Raw genomic sequence first — 22,684 nt, 5'->3', positions numbered from 1 at the left:
GAGAAGTCAGGTTTCTCTCTAACTGTGCCCATTTCACCCCATGGAAGCCTGTTTTAGGCACAGTGACCCCAGAGGTGGGTAAAAGGCATAGCAGAACAAGGAAACCACTTCTACAAGCTGCAGGAGAGCTCAGGGGATGGACAAGCTATGCTTCTTTGGGAAGTACAGTCTGCCTTTCTGATCACCAGGCACTGGTCTGGGCTAAGCTACCCACCTTGTCCTGGTAGGAAGAATGAGGATGACAGTGGCAGGTCATAGGAATAATGTGCCAGGGTTCTCAGCTATGACAGAAGAAAGCAATACCAAACCAAAATCAGACTTCCTTTTCTATGGGACCACCATCAACTCCTTGAAATATGACATTTCAATGGATGAGGGAAGAAAACCAAACCAAACCAACAAACAAAAAAAACCTCAAAAAAAAAAAAAAGGGAGAAAAATACTCACTGCAAATCCCTTAAAAATAAGTGAAGTAATCAGAAGGATCATACAGATTTTCATGAAACTCGTTGCTGAGGCAAAGGAAAACCTAGCTGCTCCTTCAAAAAGCATCATGACAGTGGCAGCCACTAGAGAGCAGCCTTGAAACCTCCTGCAAAAATCAACAGCATTTATTCTTGAAGGAAGAAGTGAAATCTGAGCAGACACTGCAGAGGTGTTTTTACAAGAAATCTCCTGGCCAGGCTAGTTTCATTTCTGATCAGTGTTGAAAAACCCAGCATGATCAGTTTCTCGCTACAGGCTTATCTTAAGCTGGGTGGTGTAGGGATGAGGCTGGGAATTCATCCTCCTTGTATCACCCTACCAGAGAGTGGAGGGGGGGTTTCTGTGGGCCCAGGTTCTTCTCTGCATTGCATCAGGCTGTCTTGCTCCACAGACAACCAGGAGTTACGCTGCCAAAGCAGAGGCCAACAGCAGATCCTGAGCTGCCCAGCTGCACCCATCTGTGACTGCTCCACAGGAGAGAGTAAAAACTGTCACCTTGCCAGTGAAGTCCAAAGGGTAAAAAAGTGTGGTGAAAATAAAAGGCCTGACTGAGGGTCAGACATCTTCCTGTATTACTTCATTCTTACACTAGCAATTGCCTTAGATGCATGCAAGTAGTGCAAAAAGAATGAGAGTTCTCAGATGTCTGCCCAACTTCTGCTTTCCCCTAGGGATGCAGACACATCACAGGATGCTCAGACTCACGGACAAGCCTAATGGCTGAAAAGAGCTCCTTCCACTCCAAATCACCTTTGGGGATCTACATTTTATAAAGGGGGTATCTCCAAGGAGATCCACTGCCCCTGGCTGGAAGGCCTATCAATTGTCATATTCATACATTCACAGAATCATTAGTGTTGGAAAAGACCTCCAAAATCACTGAGTCGAACCTTTGTATTATATTTATACTTACATATTGTGTATGCATACATTGTATGTATATGTACACATGTATGGACACATACATAAAATAAAAGGCTACAGCATCCCAAATCTACATGTACACATTTACTGTTTACTTACAGATATTGTTGCCATTTTTTAAGACATCTGCATAGCAAAGAAAACTTTTCAAATTAAGAGATTTCAGCAAGATAGATTGCTTCAGGAAACCAGTCTGTGCTGGAGTCAGGGGATAGCTGAAGGAGACGAAAGAACAGGTCCCTCTGGCGATATGGAGCCATTTAAGGTGAAAGGTGGGCTTCTTTGCTCTTCTCGAACACCAGGTGAGCAACACAAATACGCAAAAGCACAAACATACAAACATTAAATAAAGAACCTCTCAAAGATCCTCTCACTTCATAGACATTCTCCACTACGGAAGGAATAAAAGAGCAAATGACAAATGAGCTGGGTTTGTATGCTGTTAAGGCACTCCTGGAAGTGCTCACGGGATGACTGATGAGCACTCCAGAGGAATCCTTGAAGAGAATGATGAACTTTGCTTTTTTTTTTACTGGTGCCTATAAAGCGGGGTAAGGAAACAGCATTTCCCATAAACATTTTTGCTCTAGCCTTTCTCAAAATTCTGATCTTAAAAAGGAGTTAATGCATATGTATTATACCTGGTTCTTATTCTTTACAAGCATATAAGGCATTAAAAATATTTGTGCAATGGCCACAAATATTAAAAATATCTTGCCCCAAAGTTTCTGCCTCTCCTCCCACTATACGAAAAGTAATTTCAGGCTATGGTTGAACCTGAGAAGCTTCCTTAGCGTAGATACTTATTAGTGAAAAACAGAAGTGGAAAATAGTTTTCAGGCTGAAGAGGCTCCTCTGACAAAGGCTTAAGCTCCACAGCTGCCACTCAGGATAAGAAAGTAGGTAAAAGAAAGAAAAAGACAACACACATACATCCCTCACTATTTGGAGGCAACAGTTAGCTAAAATTTAAAGGTATCTGATTGCTTGCATCTCTAAGTTGCCACTCTCTCACTTGGCTTACACCACCCACTGAAATTAGCTCATTTAGTGAGGGCTGAGGACAACATACGATGACTAATTGGTGGGCAGCTCTCCTTGATGGGTGTGCAAGTGGGTCTGAGTGACTGCATATGAGTGCAGGGAGTGCAACGTGCCTTCTGCCTCGCCTGGCAACACTTTAGTAATAAGCACCGAAAAGGTAGACGTGACAGCTTCCCAAAGCTTCTCCCAGGCGTAGCTACTTGTGTGAGCAATTTCCCTATACCTCGTCATGAGACAGAAAGATTCACAAAGGGTTTCTCCCCAACTGAAAAGCCTTCACCAAACCAAGACCTCTCATGTAATGATTTTCACACCTCCTCTGACGAACAGGATTACTTAGAGCCAGGCACTACAGAAAGTTAGATACAAGCTCTTCGTAGTCTGAGTTACTCCTAATAAAAGGAACATGGAAATTACATCACCAAACTTACGCTGAATCCTCTTGTGTCACACTCCCATTATCCTGCTCAAATAAACTATCAGACAACAGCCTCAACCGCTCTGCCCAGGAGAGATGCTGTACTATCTGTACACTGTAGGAGGAAACCACTGGCTTGCTATGCAGCTGCTTGTGCCGTGCCAAGTGCAGCAGAAGCTGCAGCAAAGCAATACAGGAAACTATCAAATTTAAATAGAGCTCCATAAATATTCTGGGGCCCACGAAGACTATCCATGTACTCAGACACTTCCTTGGTCTGTCTTGATTTTTCTCACTCAGGAAACCCAACATTTTGTGAAAGAATTTGCATAGGTTCTTCATCTTTACCTTCCCAGAAGTACTCTGGACAAGTCTTGTCCTGTGTGCACATTCCACTGAAATTACCCTGTGTCTTGATCCAGTGAACTGAGATGGGTTAAAAGGTTGCTTCAAATCACCCCAAACAACTTGGAAGGACACTGTTAGCACTACAGAGGTTTATTACTGGAAGACCTTTTGGACTGTGCTGGGTGGTTGGCAGACAAATTTGAGTGCTACAGTCAGCCGTAGGAAAGTTGTATTGTCAGAGTGAGTAAAACCAGCCTGTTTGCTATCTAAAATAATTAGCAGTTACTTCATACATACACCAACATGAATGGTGTTAATCTTCCACATTTCAGTAAAATTACAATGCAGTTCACTGCAGTCCTTTCTTGTGGTTTGCGTTTCTGTTATCCACCTAAGTATCCACATCCACAGCAGTGAAGAGCAGCAGGAGTAATAAATAACCATGGAACACCTGGAGTCCTAGTAAAGCTACTCTGCCCAGACCACCAACTAAAACCAACCTCATTGTAGGGTCATTGCTAATTAAATTAATTATACCTCCTCAAAAGAGTTCTGGTGAGTTTACACTTCCCCAGTTAAAGGTTTAGAAATAGATTTTTCAAATTTAGACTTGACCATTTAATCCCTTTCTGCTGAGGCATCTTGATGTTAAAAGTGCCAATTCTTTCTTTCAGAAAGATAATTTGCTGACAGAAGTACTTCTGTTTCTTCTTTATTATTATTAGTAGTAGTGTTACTGTTATTTTTCTTTGTGAAACTAGATACTCATTTTACAGTATGTAGTGGGTTTCTGTGGCTGGGTTTTGGTAGCGGGGGGGCTGGGGTGTTACAGGGGTGGCTTCTGTTAGAAGCTGCTAGAAGCTTCCCCTGTGGCCAATGCCAGCTGGCTCCAGGATGGACTTCCTGCCACTGGCCAAGGCCAAGCCAATCAGGAGTAACAGTAACACCTCTGTGATAACATATTTAAGAACAAAAAGTTGTGGTGCAGAAAGAATTCGAGCCTGGGAAGAGCGGAGTTAAAACATGGGAACAACAAGGTAGACACCGAGGGCAGTGGAGATGGAGGGGCATGAGATGCTCCAGGCACCGGAGCTGAGGCCCTGCAGCCCGTGGTGCAGACCATGGTGGAGCAGCTGTGCCCCTGCAGCCCATGGAGGAGCATCGGGGTGCAGAGACCCCCCTGCAGCCCATGGAGGAGCATCGGGGTGCAGAGACCCCCCTGCAGCCCATGAAGGAGCATCGGGGTGCAGAGACCCTCTTGCAGCCCATGGAGGAGCCCATGCTGGGGCAGGTGGATGCATGAAGCAGGCTGTGACCCCGTGGGAGCCCCAAAATGGAGCAGGGTCCTGCCAGAGACCTGCGGCCTGTGGAGAGGGAAGCCCTGCTGGAGCAGCTTTTTCCTTCGCAGGGCTTGTGGCTCCTGTGGGGGGACCCATGTCAGTACAGCTCATTCATGAAGGACTGCACCCCATGGAGGAGTGACCCACGGGACAGCAGTTTGGCAGGAGCTGCTGCCTGAGGGATGGACTCACCTTGGAGAGGTCCATCAAGGACTGACCTCTCCCAGCTGTTATCTCAACTCATGAATCCTTAGCTGTTTTTTTTCTTTCCTCTGTCCAGTTGCAGAGGGAGAGAGTGGCTTTAGCAGGTACCTGGCATCAGACCAAGGTCAACCCACTACACAGTACCAGACATATTCTACAGCATAATCCTTACTGTGTCCACCAGAAGCAGGGTTTTTTTTCGCTCTGTAAATCACCTCTGTAACTGGCTGCAATTCAGCTTTACAGCCAGACTTTTTTGCCTCTGATGAATTACATTTCACCTCTGTTTTTGCAAATATTTAAAAGATACTGTAAATATTAAAAGTAAAGTGGCTGCAATCTTGCAAGGGATTGCATGGTATTCCTCCTCCCTATTTTTAAGGACGCCTGCAAGCTTTAACTGCAGTACAGCTGGCTACAGGGACAGCAAGGATGAGATGAGATGAGGTTACGTACCCTGCAACACTAAGGGTGCTGAGCTGATGTACTCCAGCTGAGAGCTATGCTGAACACATCTGCTGCTCAGAAAGCACTGAAAGCAGAAAATTTAAGAATGACTTTGGCAATGCTCTTTGTGGGTTTTTTTGATCAATGACATTCTTAAACATTGCCACATATTCATCTTTTCCTAGAAATTACTTCTTTGCCTTGTCACCAGCTGCAAAATGCAGTAGCTTGAGTCATTGGCTAATAGATTCAGTTTTCTTTCTTGAACGTGTGGCAGTTGGACATTTTAAGGGAAACTGTCTGGAATGATTCATTATAAACAGAAGTTTATCATTTTCTCTAGAACATAACTTAGGACAAACATTTTTACAGACACAAAGTAAATGCCTTGTTGTGTAGAGAAAGCAGAAGTACACTGTTTTCGCAGATGCTCCATTAAAACAAGCATTAGTGGCAGCAGTACTTCCAACACCACCTGTGAGTAAAACACAATCATATCATTTTGAGCGCTTTCAGCTACAGATGATGCTGGTTTTGAGAGAGGTCACGAACACACCTTTATGCAATGAGTCCTCCTGGCTGACGTCTGTGGTGCCCTGTATCTCACATCTTGTCAGATATTGCTCAGAACACCTCAGTTTAGAAGTGGTTCCTATTAAAAATGCTGTTCTGTAGGAGTAATAACAATAGCGCTCCAAAGAAAGGATTGATATCTGCTACATTTTTTGGCAAAACCCACAGATTAAAATCATCCCCTCTTCAGAAGAAACAAACCCAAGTATTAGCTATTTATGTGTTCCATAACACTCCAAGTTCACAATCATACGGGTAATGAACTAAATCCAGATCTTACTCAGGCTTGCCATGACTTTCAAAAGAAAACGACCATCACTAGCTCATGTTTACACCAGTGGAAGTAAGGACACAATCTAAATACTCTAAGTAAAATGAATACTTCTTCACAATGATCACTGTTAATAAACCTCTTAAGTACTTGTAAAGCCTATGTAGGTATATGCTTATAAAAATCACTACATAGAAAAAAGCCTGGTATATGTTTTTTTATATTTTTCTGTATTATATTAAGAAGGCATGAGTGCTTGATTTTATTTCTTGAGAAGGGGAAAAGAGATATGCTCAACTGAAATGAATGTCCCCACAAGAATTCAGAAACTGATCAGTCAGAGGAGGACTTCTGACTCTATTAAGCACTTTGTTTGTGATGCCTGTTTAATTCAGTAGTGAATGACACCAGCTGAAATACATGGCAACTCATGACTCTGGAGATCATTCTACAAAACAAAGTTCATTAAGGTCAAGAAAGACCTGAAAACAGAAAGCAAAATACACAGAAAAAGAAATCTGATTCAAAACCCCAAAATCTGTGAATCTCCACTACATTTGCACTTCCTTAATGACATGCAAGAGAACAGAAAGCCTGTTAAGAAAGGCCTCGTATGTTTGTCTTTCAAATAGCCATACAGCTGCAAAGACTGTTGCTGTCCTTCCCTGAGATGATCTTAAACTACAGTGGGTGGTCTTAGCAGCATAGGGATAGACATGTCATGCTACAATCAGTGTGGCAGGGGATGAATAGAGCACAGTGTTTAGTAATAATGATCAGCATCTCTAAGTTAATACTGCACTACATTTGTGAAAAAACAGAGCCTTCCACAGTTGTGCTCATGAACTGCATGGCTGTCCTATGCAGTCCTCCTACCTGCAGTTTCCTGGCAGATGAAGTCATGACCCTCCTACACCCCGCAAAACAATGTTTTCATACAAAAATGACATAAAACTAAACCATACCTGACTTTTCAGTCACATTTCACTTTCCCTCTAACACTTTGGGCACTTACCTGGTGCAGTTTTGTAAGACACGGTTCTGGTGGGCATGGGTGTTACACTCTTTGTAACAGGGCCTGGTGCCATTTGCAGACCTTGCCGCTGCCTCTTCAGCTCCTCTTCTCGCTCCTGGGCAGCTCTGATCTCTTCTTCTATCATTGACAAAGTTCGCTGTTTCCTTGACCGTAACTTGAAAGGGCCTACGGTCACTTCAGGCTCCTGCGTGGCCAGGATGGAGGCGGTGCTCCTAAGCTCAGCTGCCTCTGAATACTTGCTGAAATAGCTGACTTCATGTTTGCCTTCCTCCACAAGGAACGGCTGGCTGGCTGAGTACATGGGTGACTGCTGCAAATTCTTCCCTTCTCTGAGTCCTGAGTCTTCCTCTTTTGAAGTCTTTGGTATGGTGTCCCTTTTTTCTTGAACTGGTGAAGACACCTGGGGTGGCTCAAACATTGGGTTCTGATGCTCCTTGGAGGCTGGAGCTGGCCCAGTGGTGGCTGGCTGCTCTTGGACTGAGATCTCTTTCTCTGCTGGTATTTCTTCTTCCTCGCAGTTTCCTTTATCCACCTGCTCAGCTATGGCTTGTTGGATGGCGTTTTGAACAAGAAGGCCAGCCTGGTACTCCAGCTGGTCATCCATCAGCATGGAGTCTGCCAAGGCAGAGGAAGGGGATTCACAGCCTGGGTCACTGAAAGACTTGGAGATGCCTTCACTTCTACTCTCTGCTGGAGTGTCAGCCTGTGGGGTCTGTGGCAGGGAGAAATCTGCCAGCGAACTTTCCTGCAGGGCGCTCATGGTCTCATTGGAGGCACCACTGTCGCTTATGTTATCCATGCTGAAGTCATTAGAAAGGGTCTCCAAGACAGTGGTATCCTGAGACCTAACAGACAAATCATCCAAACCGGAGTCAAGCTCCTCTGGAGGGGAAGAGGCGCTGCCTGACTTTGGGAAGTGGTCTAGAATTCCTTGTCCATCATCCTTCACCACTGTGAAGACCGCTCTTGCACTCATGAATTCTCCATCCTCTGCCCACAGTTTTGAGGCTGGTCCAGCTCTGGGGCTATCACTGCATGGTAGCTCTCTTGCTGTGTCAGCCACAGTAGTCTGGGCACTTTTGTCATCTTCTGAGGTACAGGAGACTTTCTGTGCTTTGACAACTGGGACATTGTTACCCTCAAGCTGTCCTGTTTGCCCACAGACTGAAACAGGTCTTGTCACAGAGGACATCGGCTTGTCCACATATGGAGAATTGAGGCTTTTGTAGAAGGGTTTGATGGAGAACATCTTAGGTGTTCCTGACCGCCTCGGTGGGGCCTGACCCTGAGATGGACCTGAATGCTCCATCAGCTGGAACTGCTTTCTGGCAGCTGAGAAGTCAATTTGCTCGGTGACGATATCCTCTTTTTTGATATTGACTGACTCTGGGGCTACAAAGGAGCAGCTGACCTGTTTGGGGGATGCTGGTGTTGCACCTTGCTGCTGCTGTCTCTCCTTGCGCTCCTTGTACTTCTTGTGAGACTCCAGATGATCTTCATCCAGTTGATCCTCCAGGGGCTTCTCTTGAGGAGGGTTCCACCATTTGGCGGCAATGTTGGGGTTCTTCTTGACAGCCTGGCTCTTAATGAGTTCCCTTCTTTCCTTTTCAAGTTCCATCATTTCTTCTGATTGTCTCACTTTGCGGACTCTGTATTTTTCCTTTTCTTCCTCATCTTCAAAGAGCTTTGAGGGCTTTTTGTCTTCATGGAAGGCTCGCAGTTCAAACTTTGCCTCTTTCTTAAGGGTTGTAAGAGTTGTTTCTCCATCCTTAGAGGATCTTCTAGAACTGTTTGAAGAAGTGGGACTTCCTGGCACCTTCAGACTCTCCCTAGTGTCTTCTTTCAGTCCACCCAAGGAATGGCCATTAGATTTCAGGTTCTCATCTGTTATGCTACCTTCACATGCCTCAACTTCCAAGGCTGCCTGCTTGTCGGCTACATTTTCTTCCCTTTCACTGGGTCCTGAATCTTTACTGACATTAGCAGATGCTCCTGAGCCATCCATAATGGAGACTGCACTTGGTTCAGGGGAGGATGTCCCATTAAAGGTACTATCTGCAGCAGAATCGCAGCAATTTGCTTCCAGCACTTCATCTAGGTATCTGATCTCCTTAGCAACTTCACTGTCCAGAGATTCGTGCCTTTCCTTAAGTCCATTGTGGCTGGCAGCAGGGGAAAAAAAGTGGGTTGGATTGTCTACGGGATGTGGTGAAGCCACTGTGGTGATGCTTTTGTGTTCAGAAACTGGAACTTCAATTTCCATTTTCTCTTCCTTTGTAGCAAGCACAGTAGCTGGCTCCAAGAAATTGGCACAGTTTTGGTCTCTGTTTTTTCTCAACCGGATGTCATCCTCAGGGATTCTGGAAGATTTCTAAAATAAGAGAACAAAACTATGATGAAGTCCTAAAAAAACTCACCCAATTTTTTGGGAGGTAAACACGATCTGAAAACCAAATCCTAGCACTTCTTAAACTTGAGATTAAGGCATTCCCTCAGAACGTGAAAAAGCAAGGCAAACTATTAACACAAAAAACAGAATTTACCGTACCATAAACTGGAAAAGGTATTAAAAGAACCACAAACTTTCGTTTAAGGATCTCCCATCTGCTTACCATCCTCACTTTGTCATTTTTTCATGCCTGCATCTTGATCTGTGAGTAGGACTGAGCTCTGGATTTCCAAGGTAATACTGACTTGGCAGTTTAGACTTTTCAAAGATTTGCACATGCAGCACCACAAGACCTATGATCTTGGTATTTTAAAAATGCTTTCCACACCTAAAGGAAATCTCATAATGCTTCTACAGATGAAAAGTATTACTGCTCCTGCTTTGCAGAAACAGATGCTTATGTGCAGGAAAGTGATTCATATCAAGTTTGGAAAAAGGATGTGGCAGGGAATGCTCATTTTTTCAGTGGCTCAATCCTGGTCATCAAACACAGGGTAGAATTACATGGTGTTGAAGAGAAATGGGGTCTTTCTCCAGCCCACACGGAAACCCACACACAATTGGACCTGAGAGACAGGAAGCATCTGCAACTCCCACGGCATGAAGACCACCACAAGGAGCATGACAGAGACCAGAGTCATGGTCTCCTCCCTCCCACTTCTTTGATCTGCAGTGCAGATGCACTGGATTCATATTTCTCCCTGATGTGTTGCCTCTGCTCACAAGGAGGTTACTGAAAGAAACACTATTTATGTTCAGTTACAGGCAGATTTTACTGGTCAAGCAGCCTAATGAACTTCTGTGAGTAAAGTCTGAAGGAACTTCCAATTACATTGGCAACATACCAATTAATTCCTCAATAATTCTATATTGCAAAAAGGCAAAAAAAAAAAAAGAAAACAGCCAAAGAAAAGGAAATTTTAAACATCACTCTTCAAAAAGAACTTGCTAACTCTTGCTAACTTCCTACATCATGAAAACCAAAAGTGACACATCTATTTACTTTGACTAACTCTTAAAAACAGAAATATGGTATCTGAGGTCTCTGTTTCCCTTTCTATGTGTGTTTCTATGTGTGAGGCATGGGCTTGGAAAGCAAATGGCAGTGATCAAACCCTGTGAACTCAGTGGCCACCAACAAGGGCACCATTGTCTGCTAGTCACCCCCATCCCCTGCTGTCCCTTATCCAGCATGCTATTAATATACACTGCAGCAGAAGATGATCAACAAGGAGCACAATGGCACTTACCAGTGACCTGAACAATCACATTGCTGCTGGATTTACATAGGCAGTTGACACACCTTAAAGAATTACAGGCAGTCAGCCGGAAGAGCTCTTTCTAAAAACACTCTGAAGATCTTTCTGTCTAATTATATAGTTGTACACGTTTGAAGACACTCCTGGCTTCAGCCACTAGATAAGTCTCTTCTTAATGGTCCTTAAACATTGGAAAAAATCTTTAAAAACAAACAACCTGCTTTTGTCTACATATTTTACTTGACAAACTTTACTGGTTCTGCTTGCTTCACTTCTTCACTTTCTGTTGAACTTAGAAATACTCCAGCTAAGGTCTCTAGCAGCACTTTTCTTAAAGCATATTGTATTTTTCATCATTTAAATATCTAAATGTGGCCACTTTCTTCTTTAGTCCTACTAAAGATATATTCGAGAAATCAGATGTTCTGCAAACAAATACAGAACAAATATAAAAAGTCCTTACTTTTTCAGGTGGGCACAGAAGGAATGAAAAAAATCATAGATACGGTTTCTTTTAACCTGAAAGGGCAAGAATTGCACTTGATCTGCTGGCAAGGCTCCACCAACACAACTGGTACTCAGGTGACAGGATTAAGTCTGCAATATCTGTTTGATATCTGGGTTTAAATCTTCCCTTCTTGACTTGCAGGTGCAAAAAGGGGTATGTTGGTTCCTGGAGCAGCGTGTGCAAAGTGCAAGACCGATGGCTGTCCTCTGTTACACAAACCATGGGTATGCAATTATGCTCCTGCTAATATTTGCTTCTAACTAAACAGATCAAAGCCACTAATGATATTTGTAGGTAACTACGTGTCCTCTGCAGCCACAGGAATATATCGTCAATGGACACAGAAAATCAGTGGCACTGCTGCCACTGAAGCACATCTACCTGAACAGCCAAACCAGAGTAAAAGGGCCCCCTGATCCTGTGCTTCTGGTACCTCCACTCATGGAGTTGGGAATATATCCCTGGTAGTCCGAGAGACTGCATTCACTAACGCATGTCTACTTCCATCACTGCTTTAATGTATGAACCACTGCGGATCCACCATACCTGGATATTCAAATTAGATGACAGAACCACAGGTACAGTGTTCTACCTAAATCTCTTAGCGAGTAAGAGCCTATCCTCTCATCATAGCTGCAATCCATAGCTCGCAAATGAGGCACACGCACGGAACTGTCTAATCAGGGCATGCATTTGTGATGGCATGTAACTCTGAAAGAGTATGTGTCTCTGCAATTAGTGTGGCACATGTAATTATGTAGCAAAACAGACAATTATGCAGTAAAAGCTCTGAGGAAACATTTGCTACTCATTGGAGGAGGCTTTCTGTGCTATAAATTAGCAACTGAGCATGAAGAAGGGCTCCTAGAATGGCATAGAATCCAGTGAGGAATGCTAGGAGAGGAAAAAATACGATTAAGAACCCACACAATTTTCTTCCTCAACACATTCTGGCAGAATCTGGGGACAGCTTTGTGAGGTCATGGCAATGAGAGAATGCTCCAAGCACTGCTGTAAGAGCAGAGTCAATCTGCTGATTCTAATTACTTTTAGAACAGAACTGAGATAACTAAGGACGGAAGCAGCTGATAAAAAAACCCAACTTTTCAAGACAGCCCAGGCCACAGGGCCTGCTCAGGATAAGTGGCTGGGTGTGGGAGAATGGCACGTCAGGATGACAACACGGTGCATGGGAGGAGGCTTGGAGGAGGAGGGCGGTGGGACACACGCAGACCCCCTGCCTCAGCTGTTTGGCAGAAGCAGGTGAGCTTTGCAGGGGACTGCTTTTGCTCCTCAGCGATAAACCCGCACCAGCAGCTTTGTATTTGCCGCCTACAGGGAAGAGGCTTTTCAAAGCCTGCACCATTACAAAGACCTGTGAATGAGAAATGGGCTGCATTCAATCCTAATTGTAGTCAGCAATACAGCATTCACAGAGATTCCCTTAAACTGCTCATCTAGACCCAGATTTTCCAGAAGTTGCTGTTACATTTACACAACCTCTGAATGTGCATTCATTTCTGTTTAAGTCAAGATGCAACGGGGTAATTAGAGTCACTTCTACAATGCTGCTGCACTTTAGTAAACTACAGTTATTAGCAGCTTAGAAAATTATTAGCATATTTTCTCTTTGGCTGGATTCTTCATCTACAAAAGTGTAAGTGTTTGGGAAATCAGTTCTTTTAGAAGGAAAAAAATGTGGGTGTGCTACTAGCAAGACCCAGCAAACCTACTGCCAGTGCCTTCCTTTGTTTGATGCAACACAAAATGCCTACGGAAACAAGGGGGAGGCAATCCTGAGCCACATCAACATTCTTCCGAAGAAAGAGTGGCTGTGGTGAGGAAGGGAGAGGAACAGAGAAAATGACTGAGAAGTTTTATGGTTTAAGAATCTGAAACAGCTTCCCCATTGCACGATCCTACAATCACTCCAGCCAAATTTCAGGACAGTTTTTGATATTGTTGGTCTCCTGGCTTCATTTGCATTGTCAACCCTCCATTTCTTCAGCTTTCATCTTCTTTTGAAGATGTCCTGTATTTCATCTGCTTCTCCTCCCACTACCTGGGCACTGAACCAGTGTTTTGTTCAACCCTATCCCCTCTGCTCTTGGATCTGACTCTTGGGCCGACCACACCTCAAGCAGTTTTAGTACTAAAACCACATTTGCATGTGGTTGACTGGCTAATCCGTAAGTCCTTGATGATGTCAACCATCTTATCCCTCTCCACCTACTGTCAGGGCCTGCCTCTCTTTGCAAATGAGAAGGAACCAAATGATGGATTTGTTAGGAGGCTGACTCTGGCAAACCTTCAAGAGAGCAGCTGCTTTCATTCATCTCACCCTTTGGTCACCAGTCACCACCTGCATAACAGATGGAGCCAATCTCAAACACTACAAAGATACAAAAATCAACTGCACCTCTGTGCTTCCAGACAGGCCTCTGGTCCAGGGACAAAACCCCTAGCCAACACAGGTATTGCTCCATGCTTGCTTGTGACAGCAAGTATGTCTTTAGAGAAGTCATTTTCTGTAGAAGGATGGCAAGACATTGTGTTGCAGCTAGTAACCATCAAGAAAAGCCTAGAGTTGTATGAGGTGGTAGCACCCATCCATCACAGCTCATTTTCTCTGCCACACAACACATGCTCATACAGGAGCCATCATCCCACCCCATCCCAGATGGAAATGGCAGCCCAAACCACTGTGGCAGCTCCCGTCTTACAACGGCTCGTGCACTTCCTTCATCCCTCTCATGGGGCAGCTGCCACCCCATTCACCTCCAAAAATGTAGTAATCCTCCCTCGTCACTGGAGGGACAAGAATGCACCAGTGGAAGCCTTTGCAGAAAGCAGTCTGAAGACACAGGCCAAAGTCTTTGTGGTTTGGAAATTTTCTGTTGAGGGGAGCTAAGAGAAAGCAGTAGCTCAAAAAAACCTTCAGAAGATCCCAGAACTGAGGCAAAACCAGGGATATAGATGATGATGCAGAGTTCAAGGAAAGAAAGGAGATTTCTACTGACATTCCCTACAGAAACCATTAATCTTCATTAAAAGAAAATCAAACCCAAATACAAACCCAAAGTGTTGCCTTGTTCCTATATAAAAAGGTCTCCTTTTTTCACACTGTATTTTATACTGATACCTAAGGGGTTTAAAACTACTATGGAAAGTTTTGTCTGGAAAAATTACAAGTTTTCACTTAATGAAATAAAATTCAAGTTTCAGAGAAAAATAAATCCTCAAATCCTGTAGTCAAATTTTGAATTTAAGATATGTTAAGGCACATGCTGGCACTACCTTGAATAGTTCCAGTCATAATCCTATTTACACACAAAAAGCAAAACCTGTTCCTCTCAGAGTGCATTACACAGTGTCTTCAATACACAGACCAAAACCATTTCTGGTAACTAAAATGTGTAAGTGTTGAGTGTCACAATGACATTCTCCATAAGCAGCTCTCTATGCTCTTCAGTGACTATTCTGAGGTAGCCAGACAGTACAATCTTTTTTATATGGAACGCTGGCTTGTCTCCTAAGCACTTCAGAAATCACTAGGGTACATTCTAAAAATCAATGCAATTTCATACTATTTCCCCCTAAGAAGCAGTGAAGGGCTCTTTTGGAACACAGACAGTAATAAGAGATTGTGGGGATACAATGCCCAAGCAAGTGGTTACTTGGAGAGTTTGCTGTGTGGCATTTTCTAAGTAGTCTTCCTATTTTGTTTTCTCATTTGTTTTAGAGAAGAAGTTGTGATTGTATTTGTTCAGGAAACACATGAAAAGCTTTTCCATTGCATCTGAGCCAGGCTTCAGCTTCCCCATGTGATACACTATAAAGCTCTTTTATCAAATCAAACTCCAGTCTTCTTTTGCTGCTGTAATAAATTAAAGATGGATAAAAATATTAATACCTTAATGATAAACATATACTGTATGGTAGGATGTTTTAACGATGAGCCCATAATCAATTGATACTGTATTTTTCCAAACATGTCTCTATAGCTCCAGTATTTTCTGTGCCCTCAATGACAAATTCAATAAAGCATTCCATCTGCACTCTACCTTGTCTCCCGAACCCATCCGTGCTGTGTCACGGCCCCATCCCCCCACGGACCGTGGCAACAAATAGCTTAAGTTTTTCCTGGGTAAGTCAGGATTCAAATTTGGAGTAAACCTTACTACTTTCCACTAACTTCAAGGTATGTAAATGAGAAGCAGTTTTCTACAGGAAGGAAAACACCTGATCCTGTATGCCAGTTTTTTCCCTTGCTTTCTGTAAATACAGATCTGGTCTCTCTGCGAAGAATTTGCAACCCAAATGACTGGATTCCACCAATTGCTATAGGAGCAAGAAAAATAAGTATCTTCCTTCTTTAATGCTTGTGCAGCTGTTGTAAAAATGCAACAATAAAAGGCTAACTACTTTTTATTAAATATTTTGATTCCTGCAAAGAACTGTAACTGCATGAAGCACCTGTATGGCCAAAGTTACTTATACAGAAATTAGTATTTAGGGACAAAAGGCTGCTAACTTCTGAATGAAAAGAAATATCACTTCTGATAAAGAAAAAACATTGCAGAATTTATCAGAGTTGTGATATGGTTACATAGCTGGTAGAAAGGAAAGCAATATATATTCAAGCAGTGTAGACTCGGATACTACTCTCTGTGGGGCTGGTTAGTTTTGCTATGAAAGCGCTGTTCCGTTCTACAGTAATCAAGATGCAAATTTGAAATTACAGGAAGCTGTGATTAAACTTTCCTTCAGAAAGTGCAGCACCTTTTGGTACTTCCAGTCTACACTTCTACCGACACCCCATTTTCTATCAGCCACACATAGGGAGAACCAGGAGCTTCAAAGCACCCAAGAAATCAGTAAATTGGTGATGATTTCAGGTACCAGAACCTGCATTCAAAAGGCCATTCTCTTGTTCTCTACACTGTAATGTAGGTCAGCTTGAAAGCGCAACTGAATTAGAGCAGTAAATGCATGTGTAAGAATGCTTTTCATCCAGAAAAATGTGTTTTTATCATCACTCTCATCAGTTCAAATCCCTCTTGTGATGGTCCTTTCAGTTCCAAAATGATTTCTACCTCAAAAGAAAAATGCAACACCAAGTATTTTTCATATTGCTTCACTCTATTCTGTAGGACAGAATGAGGAGCACAGTACATCCCCTATGTGCAGGGATGGGAAACAAACCAATGCTGCAGAGGGACAGCACTAGACTCAAGGTCAATATAAACCATGTTTATGTGTTAATCAACCACCCCACCACAGATGGTTAGTACTTTTTGACTTTGTTACGCATTTTTCCTAAGGCTTATTTTTCCGTGGTTTGTCTCTAAAATCTGCCTTTGCTGAAACAAGACTGAATACTTCCAAAAGCTGGGATACTTGATTTAAAAAGGTTGTGGTGCCAAGTTACTTAAAATGGTAAATATGATCCACTGAAGCAGCCTCCAATGCTACCTAAGGAAATGCAATTGTTTGCTGGAGAAATAAAGAGCACTGGATACAACTACCACGTTTACACGCAATCAGAAAATTGTCCCACAGCCTGGCAGGGAATACAATGCATGGTACAATCCTTAAGGAATAGAAGGATAATTTCTTCTTCACAGCTGAAGGTCATAGATGAGGTCCTGTGCCATGAACTGTTGCACTTGCAGAGTCCACTTGGACAGGCTCCCCTCAGCTGCTGTTAGTGCATCTGAGCTAAGGGCTCTGTTGTTAGTAGCACTGACACTCAGCCTCTGGCTTGATATTAAGTGAATGAGGAGAAATCCCAACTGAATAAGGACAAGAAAATGTTCAGCTTAAACAGAGTGCCCAATACAGATAGTGAGCTGAGCAGAACACGACTTTTGAATGTACGCATAAAAAATCAGTTTCACAAAATGCTGCAGCTGAAATCTGCGCAGCACATGTCGAGGATGGAACAATTGCTCTGATAAAGCATGATCTAATCCCAGTGGGGAGGGGAAAGGACAGTAAACTAAGCCTTGCTCTTAATACTCTCTAACCCATCTAGATAATGTCAGCACAAGGAAAGAGTGACCTTTATGGTCACTTGCACGGAAAAAAAAATGAGGCAAGGGGATTTCCAGAATTCCTTAGTCTTTTCATTAGGTGCAAGGGGGTTCTTGTTCCATCTAAAGAATGGATCTACAACCCTCCTATGTAAATGAGAGATCTAGAGAAAAATAAAGGCATGTTAATAATTTTGGTGCATGAGAAAGGGACCTCCGGAGGAAGGAATTTGGGTTAGGCAGGGGCAGGAGGAAGGCAGTAAACTGAGACAAAAGGCCAGGCAGTTCATTTGCTCTCAGAGCAGATCTTATGGTTGCTAGGAAAACTGTTTTAATAGATGTGAGGAACAGAGATAAACCTGTCATAAACACACAAATAGGCTTTTTGAGATATATTAGTATTACTAAAGTCTTCTGACGATACAGATTCTTTCACTGGCTCATACAATTCTGTAAACCTGTCATAAATGGCAGCCTAAATGGCATTTTCTGAACAAAGATAGATGATCTCTATGCTGGAGCTCTTTCACCCCTTACTTTCAAGGGCAATATAGAAGGAACTGAAAGGCTTTAACAGAAGTAACCCCCTACAAACTTTTGCAAATAAAGACTAAGATAATTTTTCTCTTTTTTTATTTCACTTCTTTGCTGCACAAACACCAACTGATGGAGATCATACTGCTTTTAACTATTTCCTAAAGCTTAATAAATATTTGCTGCACTTCTGAAAGGCATGGCTGCTCAATATCTACTGGAGTTTGACAGTCTGGAGTGCTGCCACAGAGGCTATGCTGGGCTAAAGGAGCAAATTATGCTCAGAAATGTAAGGCTAAACATCTGTTTCTTTGACAGCTAAAGAAGGTTAAGAATTATTATTGATGTTTTGTCTTTATCAAGAGGACTTGTTACAGCTGCTCTCATCCATCAGATTAAGACCCATCACAACAAAATCTCCTTAAATGAAGGTATGCCTACATAGCCATGCACAGTGCGCAGTGTGTCTCGCTCAGTAGTACCCTGCTCTGCCAGGAGCACAAAGAGTAGGACAATGTTTACTCACTGCAGGCCTTGGGAAGGTTAGAGTCTGAGGGCTCAACCAGTCAGCTGGTTTGAGCACTATGGATTGCTTTCTTCGGTTTTTCAAGTAAATGGAGTTATTTTAAAGTTAGAGACCCCTAAAACTCTCTACTAAGAGAGTGCATGTAATGGCTTAAAAAGGTCCCTGTTTATAATTAGCTTTACCCAAAATGTATTTTAGGCTGTTACCTCCAGACTTAGGCAAAAGCAGATCAATGGAACATTATAAAAAGAAACCTGAGGGACATGAAGAAAGGATATCTACCCTAGTCTTAGCTCAAAAATTGCTTGATTTATGTAAGTGAAGAGGGGGAAAATATGATGGTGATCAAAGGATGTAACTGAAGCCTCTGCCAACAGGTGATTTATGCACACAAGTGGGGAAGAGAAGCTGCTTCCAGCAAGAGCCTGGCACACCACCTCCCCTGAGTCATGCTCTCCAATGTGTCACCATGCCCAGAGATCATCAAGGAACTACCACATAAAAATGCTTTCACTCTAGTCCCTTTTTCCAGAAACACACCACAGATTAAACAACACTTGGGGTACAAGCTGGAGATTTTACACAAGAGCCAAAACCTCGTAACTCTAATGCACTGCAATTCACAAGGTTCTTCTTCTAAGGGCTTGCATGTAATTTAATTTTCTGGATGGCACATGTAGAAAAATACCCATCCAAAGATACACACCAGCAAAATGAAACCTGCTATCGTTAAACAATGAATCCAGTGTAGCCAGGATGATCAGGGGACTTTGCCAAACCACTTCAACAAACGTCCCACAAGTAAATAATACTTAACAGAAAAGTTAAAAAGAAAAAAAAGTTGAAATGACTACAGGGTCTATAGAACAGTTTTGCTAGTAAGAGGCCAAATGCGTATAGTCTGTAAGAAGGAGGATGTTGCTAAATTCTCCACATACCATTGCTGTCCCTAGGCTATAAATGTGACCTACCATGTGAGTGTGGTGTTGTGAACAGTTAGCAGCTTCATCTAAGCTTTGCGCATAACACAAACTAAGCATTACAGTCATCTCACTGTCTCCTGCAGGAGAGTGTTTCATTGAAAAGGAGACTTGGATAGGATTTTTTTCCTAATTCCTTATTTGGGAAAAAGGCAGTTGAGAAATTCCTGGGAGTAAGACATCTCCTTTCAGCACCTACTACTTCCTGTCCCTCTGCCCCTGTTCCCCTCTCCTCTTCCAAGCAAAAACTCATTATTCCTGCTGAAAAGTCACTGATTAAATGACCTACAGCACATCTGGACTACATTAGGCTATTATTTGATTAAGGCATTCATCACTTGCTCTTTCAGCAAGTGGAGAATTAAGATAATGATGGAGGAAAATGGTGTTAACTGAACTGGCTATTCCCACTCAAACTGGTCTGCTTGAAAAGTCCTTCAGATTTCTCAGTTCCTCAGTTATAGGTTCTTTTTTACCTAATTACAGGAAAATTAAATAAATAGTGGTTAATTCATTTAACGTTGGGAAGATCATTAAAGCCAATTACGCTGTTACATTAAGGGTTGTATTTCTCAGACAATTTGCTATCTGATAGGAAATGTTTGCTTGGAGGTATTTTAAACAATCATAAAAAGGCTCAGCATCAAACTGCAAGCAGCACCTCACATTTCTGTACAAACAGAAGTTTGACACATTCCAGATCAAATTGCTTTAGAGGAGAGAGGGGAAGAGACAAAAATGGCTTCTCAAAAGAGTATTGTTTACTAGCACATCACACAAGACACAACTCAGTTTTCAGTATTTGAAGTAACTGCATAAAACTTCATCTATGGAGTCTGTGTACATAAAAACAAAAGCACAAGGTAAAAGGAAAGATTATGTCAACTTGACTTTCAGATGCTTTCCCCTAAAATATTCTTCCTCATTTCACAGGAGTTAAGGAATGTGCTATCCTGGTGCGTGCACTGAGGGTTCATCAGGTATGCTGTTGCTGCTAAATGTGACTGCTCATGGTACTATGTTTAATTTCCTTCAGTGCTAAACAACTATAAGATGAAGCTGAACAGACACCCTGAAAGCATCTTTATGAGCTGAAGTTTGCTATACAGTGTCAAGAAGGATAACACACTCGACGAGTGGGAAACATACCCCTCCACAGCAACTAAAGAAGTCAGCCAGAAGACTCTGCAAGTGGTGCCTAAGGAATATACTCACTGGATGTGCTGGGTGGTTTCTCTAGTTATCACATGCACAGGACATACAAAAAGTATCTGTCCTCCTTGGAATCAATATTCTTCTTTATTACATCTATGTAGAAAGTTGCAAATTTCACAAAGCTCTGCCTACTGCTTGCAATGAACAAACTAGCTACAAAGAATTCCACAAATTTGTGGTATGGTAAATATTCCTCCCTATATTGAATGATAAAGGCTCAACGAAGATACATGTCACAGGTGAGAAATCTTAGTTTACCCTTACTCTGTTTCTGTAAACTGTGAAGCAAACCCCAAATATGCTGTTTTCCACAAAGGCCTTCACTCCTTAAGTCACATTCCTTCCCCAACTCATTACAGGACTGTGATGTCATAAGCTGAGGGAGGGCTTGTTCAAAAACCAACCAAATAAATAAAACCCCAAACAAACAAACAAACAAACAAAAAGAAGAAAAAAGGAAAAACAAGAAAGTGAAAAAAGGGAAAAAGAAGAAAGAAGGAAAAAAAGAGGAAGCCCATACCCTCAGCCCACTCACACCCTCAGCCCACTCACAGAGGGGCTTTTAAAGGAAAATTCCTTTCTTTTAAAGGAAAATTCCCTTTCACTCTACTCATAAAGAGCATGACTTCACTTAACCTGTAAGGGAGCCATCTCCTTAGGGATACTTTCAAAAGCACTGTGTTGGCAACAGACCTTAAGACATGTTTTCAGCTAACATAAGCAGGGGTTTACTATTGTAGGTTCATTTTTTTTGTTTGGTTTTTGCTTTTTTTTTCTGGGGGGGGAGAGGTTGGCTGCAGGGAGGTCCACTAACCTACAGCACAGCATGTGGCTGGCTTAGTACTAGGAAGGAGGAATCACATGAAGGACTGCTGTGAAAGACACAAGTTCCAAGAAGTAACTAGCAGTATTTTTTACCTACAAGGAATAACAAAACGGCTCGACTATATTCGTTCCACAGGAGAGGCTGCAATGTTAATTGAAGTCCTTAGGGCACCTTTGGTACCATGTTTCAGAAGTCTTAGGTCAGAGCAGTGGTGTACAGCCTGTATGAAAAGTACCAGCCAAATAGAAAACAGCTGAATAGAAGGAATGCAAAAAACCTCCACCCAAATTTAGAAAGGAGGGTGACACGGAAAGAAAGCACAGTGTTTTCTACAGTATAGTACTTGTTTATTACTGCTGCCTCTGGGCTAGTGACATTTGAGTACCCTTGGATTAGGTTTCCTGGAGGCTTAATAGTTAAAGCTAAAAACATGAGCTATGCTAACCAGATATCCCCTGCAATGGGATAACTTTGGGTTAAAATGGCTTGAATTCAGTGTCAGACATGTTGCTATAGATGATACAGCTTAAGGGCTGAAAGCTTACCTGAAGAATTAAATAAGATATTGACTTGCTTTCTTACTACTTCTAAGGCATCAGCAAAGGGAAGGCACAGCCATCCTTTACCAGCAATGATGAAAATGAACAGCAGTGACATTTTTGACAGGAGAACCCTTGAAGGCAGTGGTAGCTCACTTCACCAGATGCTCCACCACCTGCCTGAGCCACATGAAATGAGGCAAGTCAGGTCTCTACAGCGTTAAATGGGCAGGTAAGAAACTCTGTCATCTGTTGAATGAATCTATGAAAACAGAATGTAAATAAGGTCTCACTGGGAAAAAAAAGAAAAGGCACTCAACATTCCTGTCCTAAAATAAAACTGAGTGGTTTTGGTGAGCCTAAAGTGACAGGAAATAGTGTGCTTTCATATACTACCTCCTACACTGTCTGCACAAGGGGTAGATATTATAATACATTAGTTATAGATTTCACAATATTAGCTATTTTTATTCCCTTGGATCATCCCACAATTCTACACTATCAAGAGGGGATAGGTGTCCAACAGAGAAATAAAATACTGTATTAGAGTGTATGGATTTAAAATGCAATTTCTATAGCTGCTTATTGATTAAATACGAATTTTAAGTAACCCTGCTTCACCTGTGGTCACTGAAGAAGAGAAAGGTCAGAAGATACTTATCTTCCATACACTTCCTGACACCAGCTGTCTAAAGCCCCACGAGCCCTGGAGGACAGAGCTG

General features: G+C 42.5%; 1 protein-coding gene across 11 annotated transcripts in view; it reads right to left on the bottom strand.

The window, feature by feature from the left end:
* Positions 1-22,684, bottom strand: part of LOC113951571 (A-kinase anchor protein 2-like) — a 264,418-nt gene that overhangs the window by 13,915 nt on the left and 227,819 nt on the right. For 8 of the 11 annotated variants that reach the window (XM_027652664.1, XM_027652653.1, XM_027652654.1 and 5 more), the window contains one exon: positions 7,071-9,462. In XM_027652664.1, coding sequence (XP_027508465.1) covers positions 7,071-9,462 — 2,392 coding nt within the window. Of the gene's footprint in view, positions 1-7,070; positions 9,463-11,688; positions 11,883-12,234; positions 12,760-20,855; positions 20,900-22,684 lie in introns of those variants that run through there. The other 3 variants (XM_027652663.1, XM_027652656.1, XM_027652655.1) reach the window with 3 other exon arrangements.

Source organism: Corapipo altera, unplaced genomic scaffold, assembly GCF_003945725.1.
Source record: "Corapipo altera isolate COAL_440 unplaced genomic scaffold, ASM394572v1 61286, whole genome shotgun sequence".
Lineage (NCBI taxonomy): Eukaryota > Metazoa > Chordata > Aves > Passeriformes > Pipridae > Corapipo > Corapipo altera.
The sequence above is the reverse complement of the archived record's forward strand: the minus strand, read 5'-3'. Positions and strand labels throughout refer to the sequence as shown.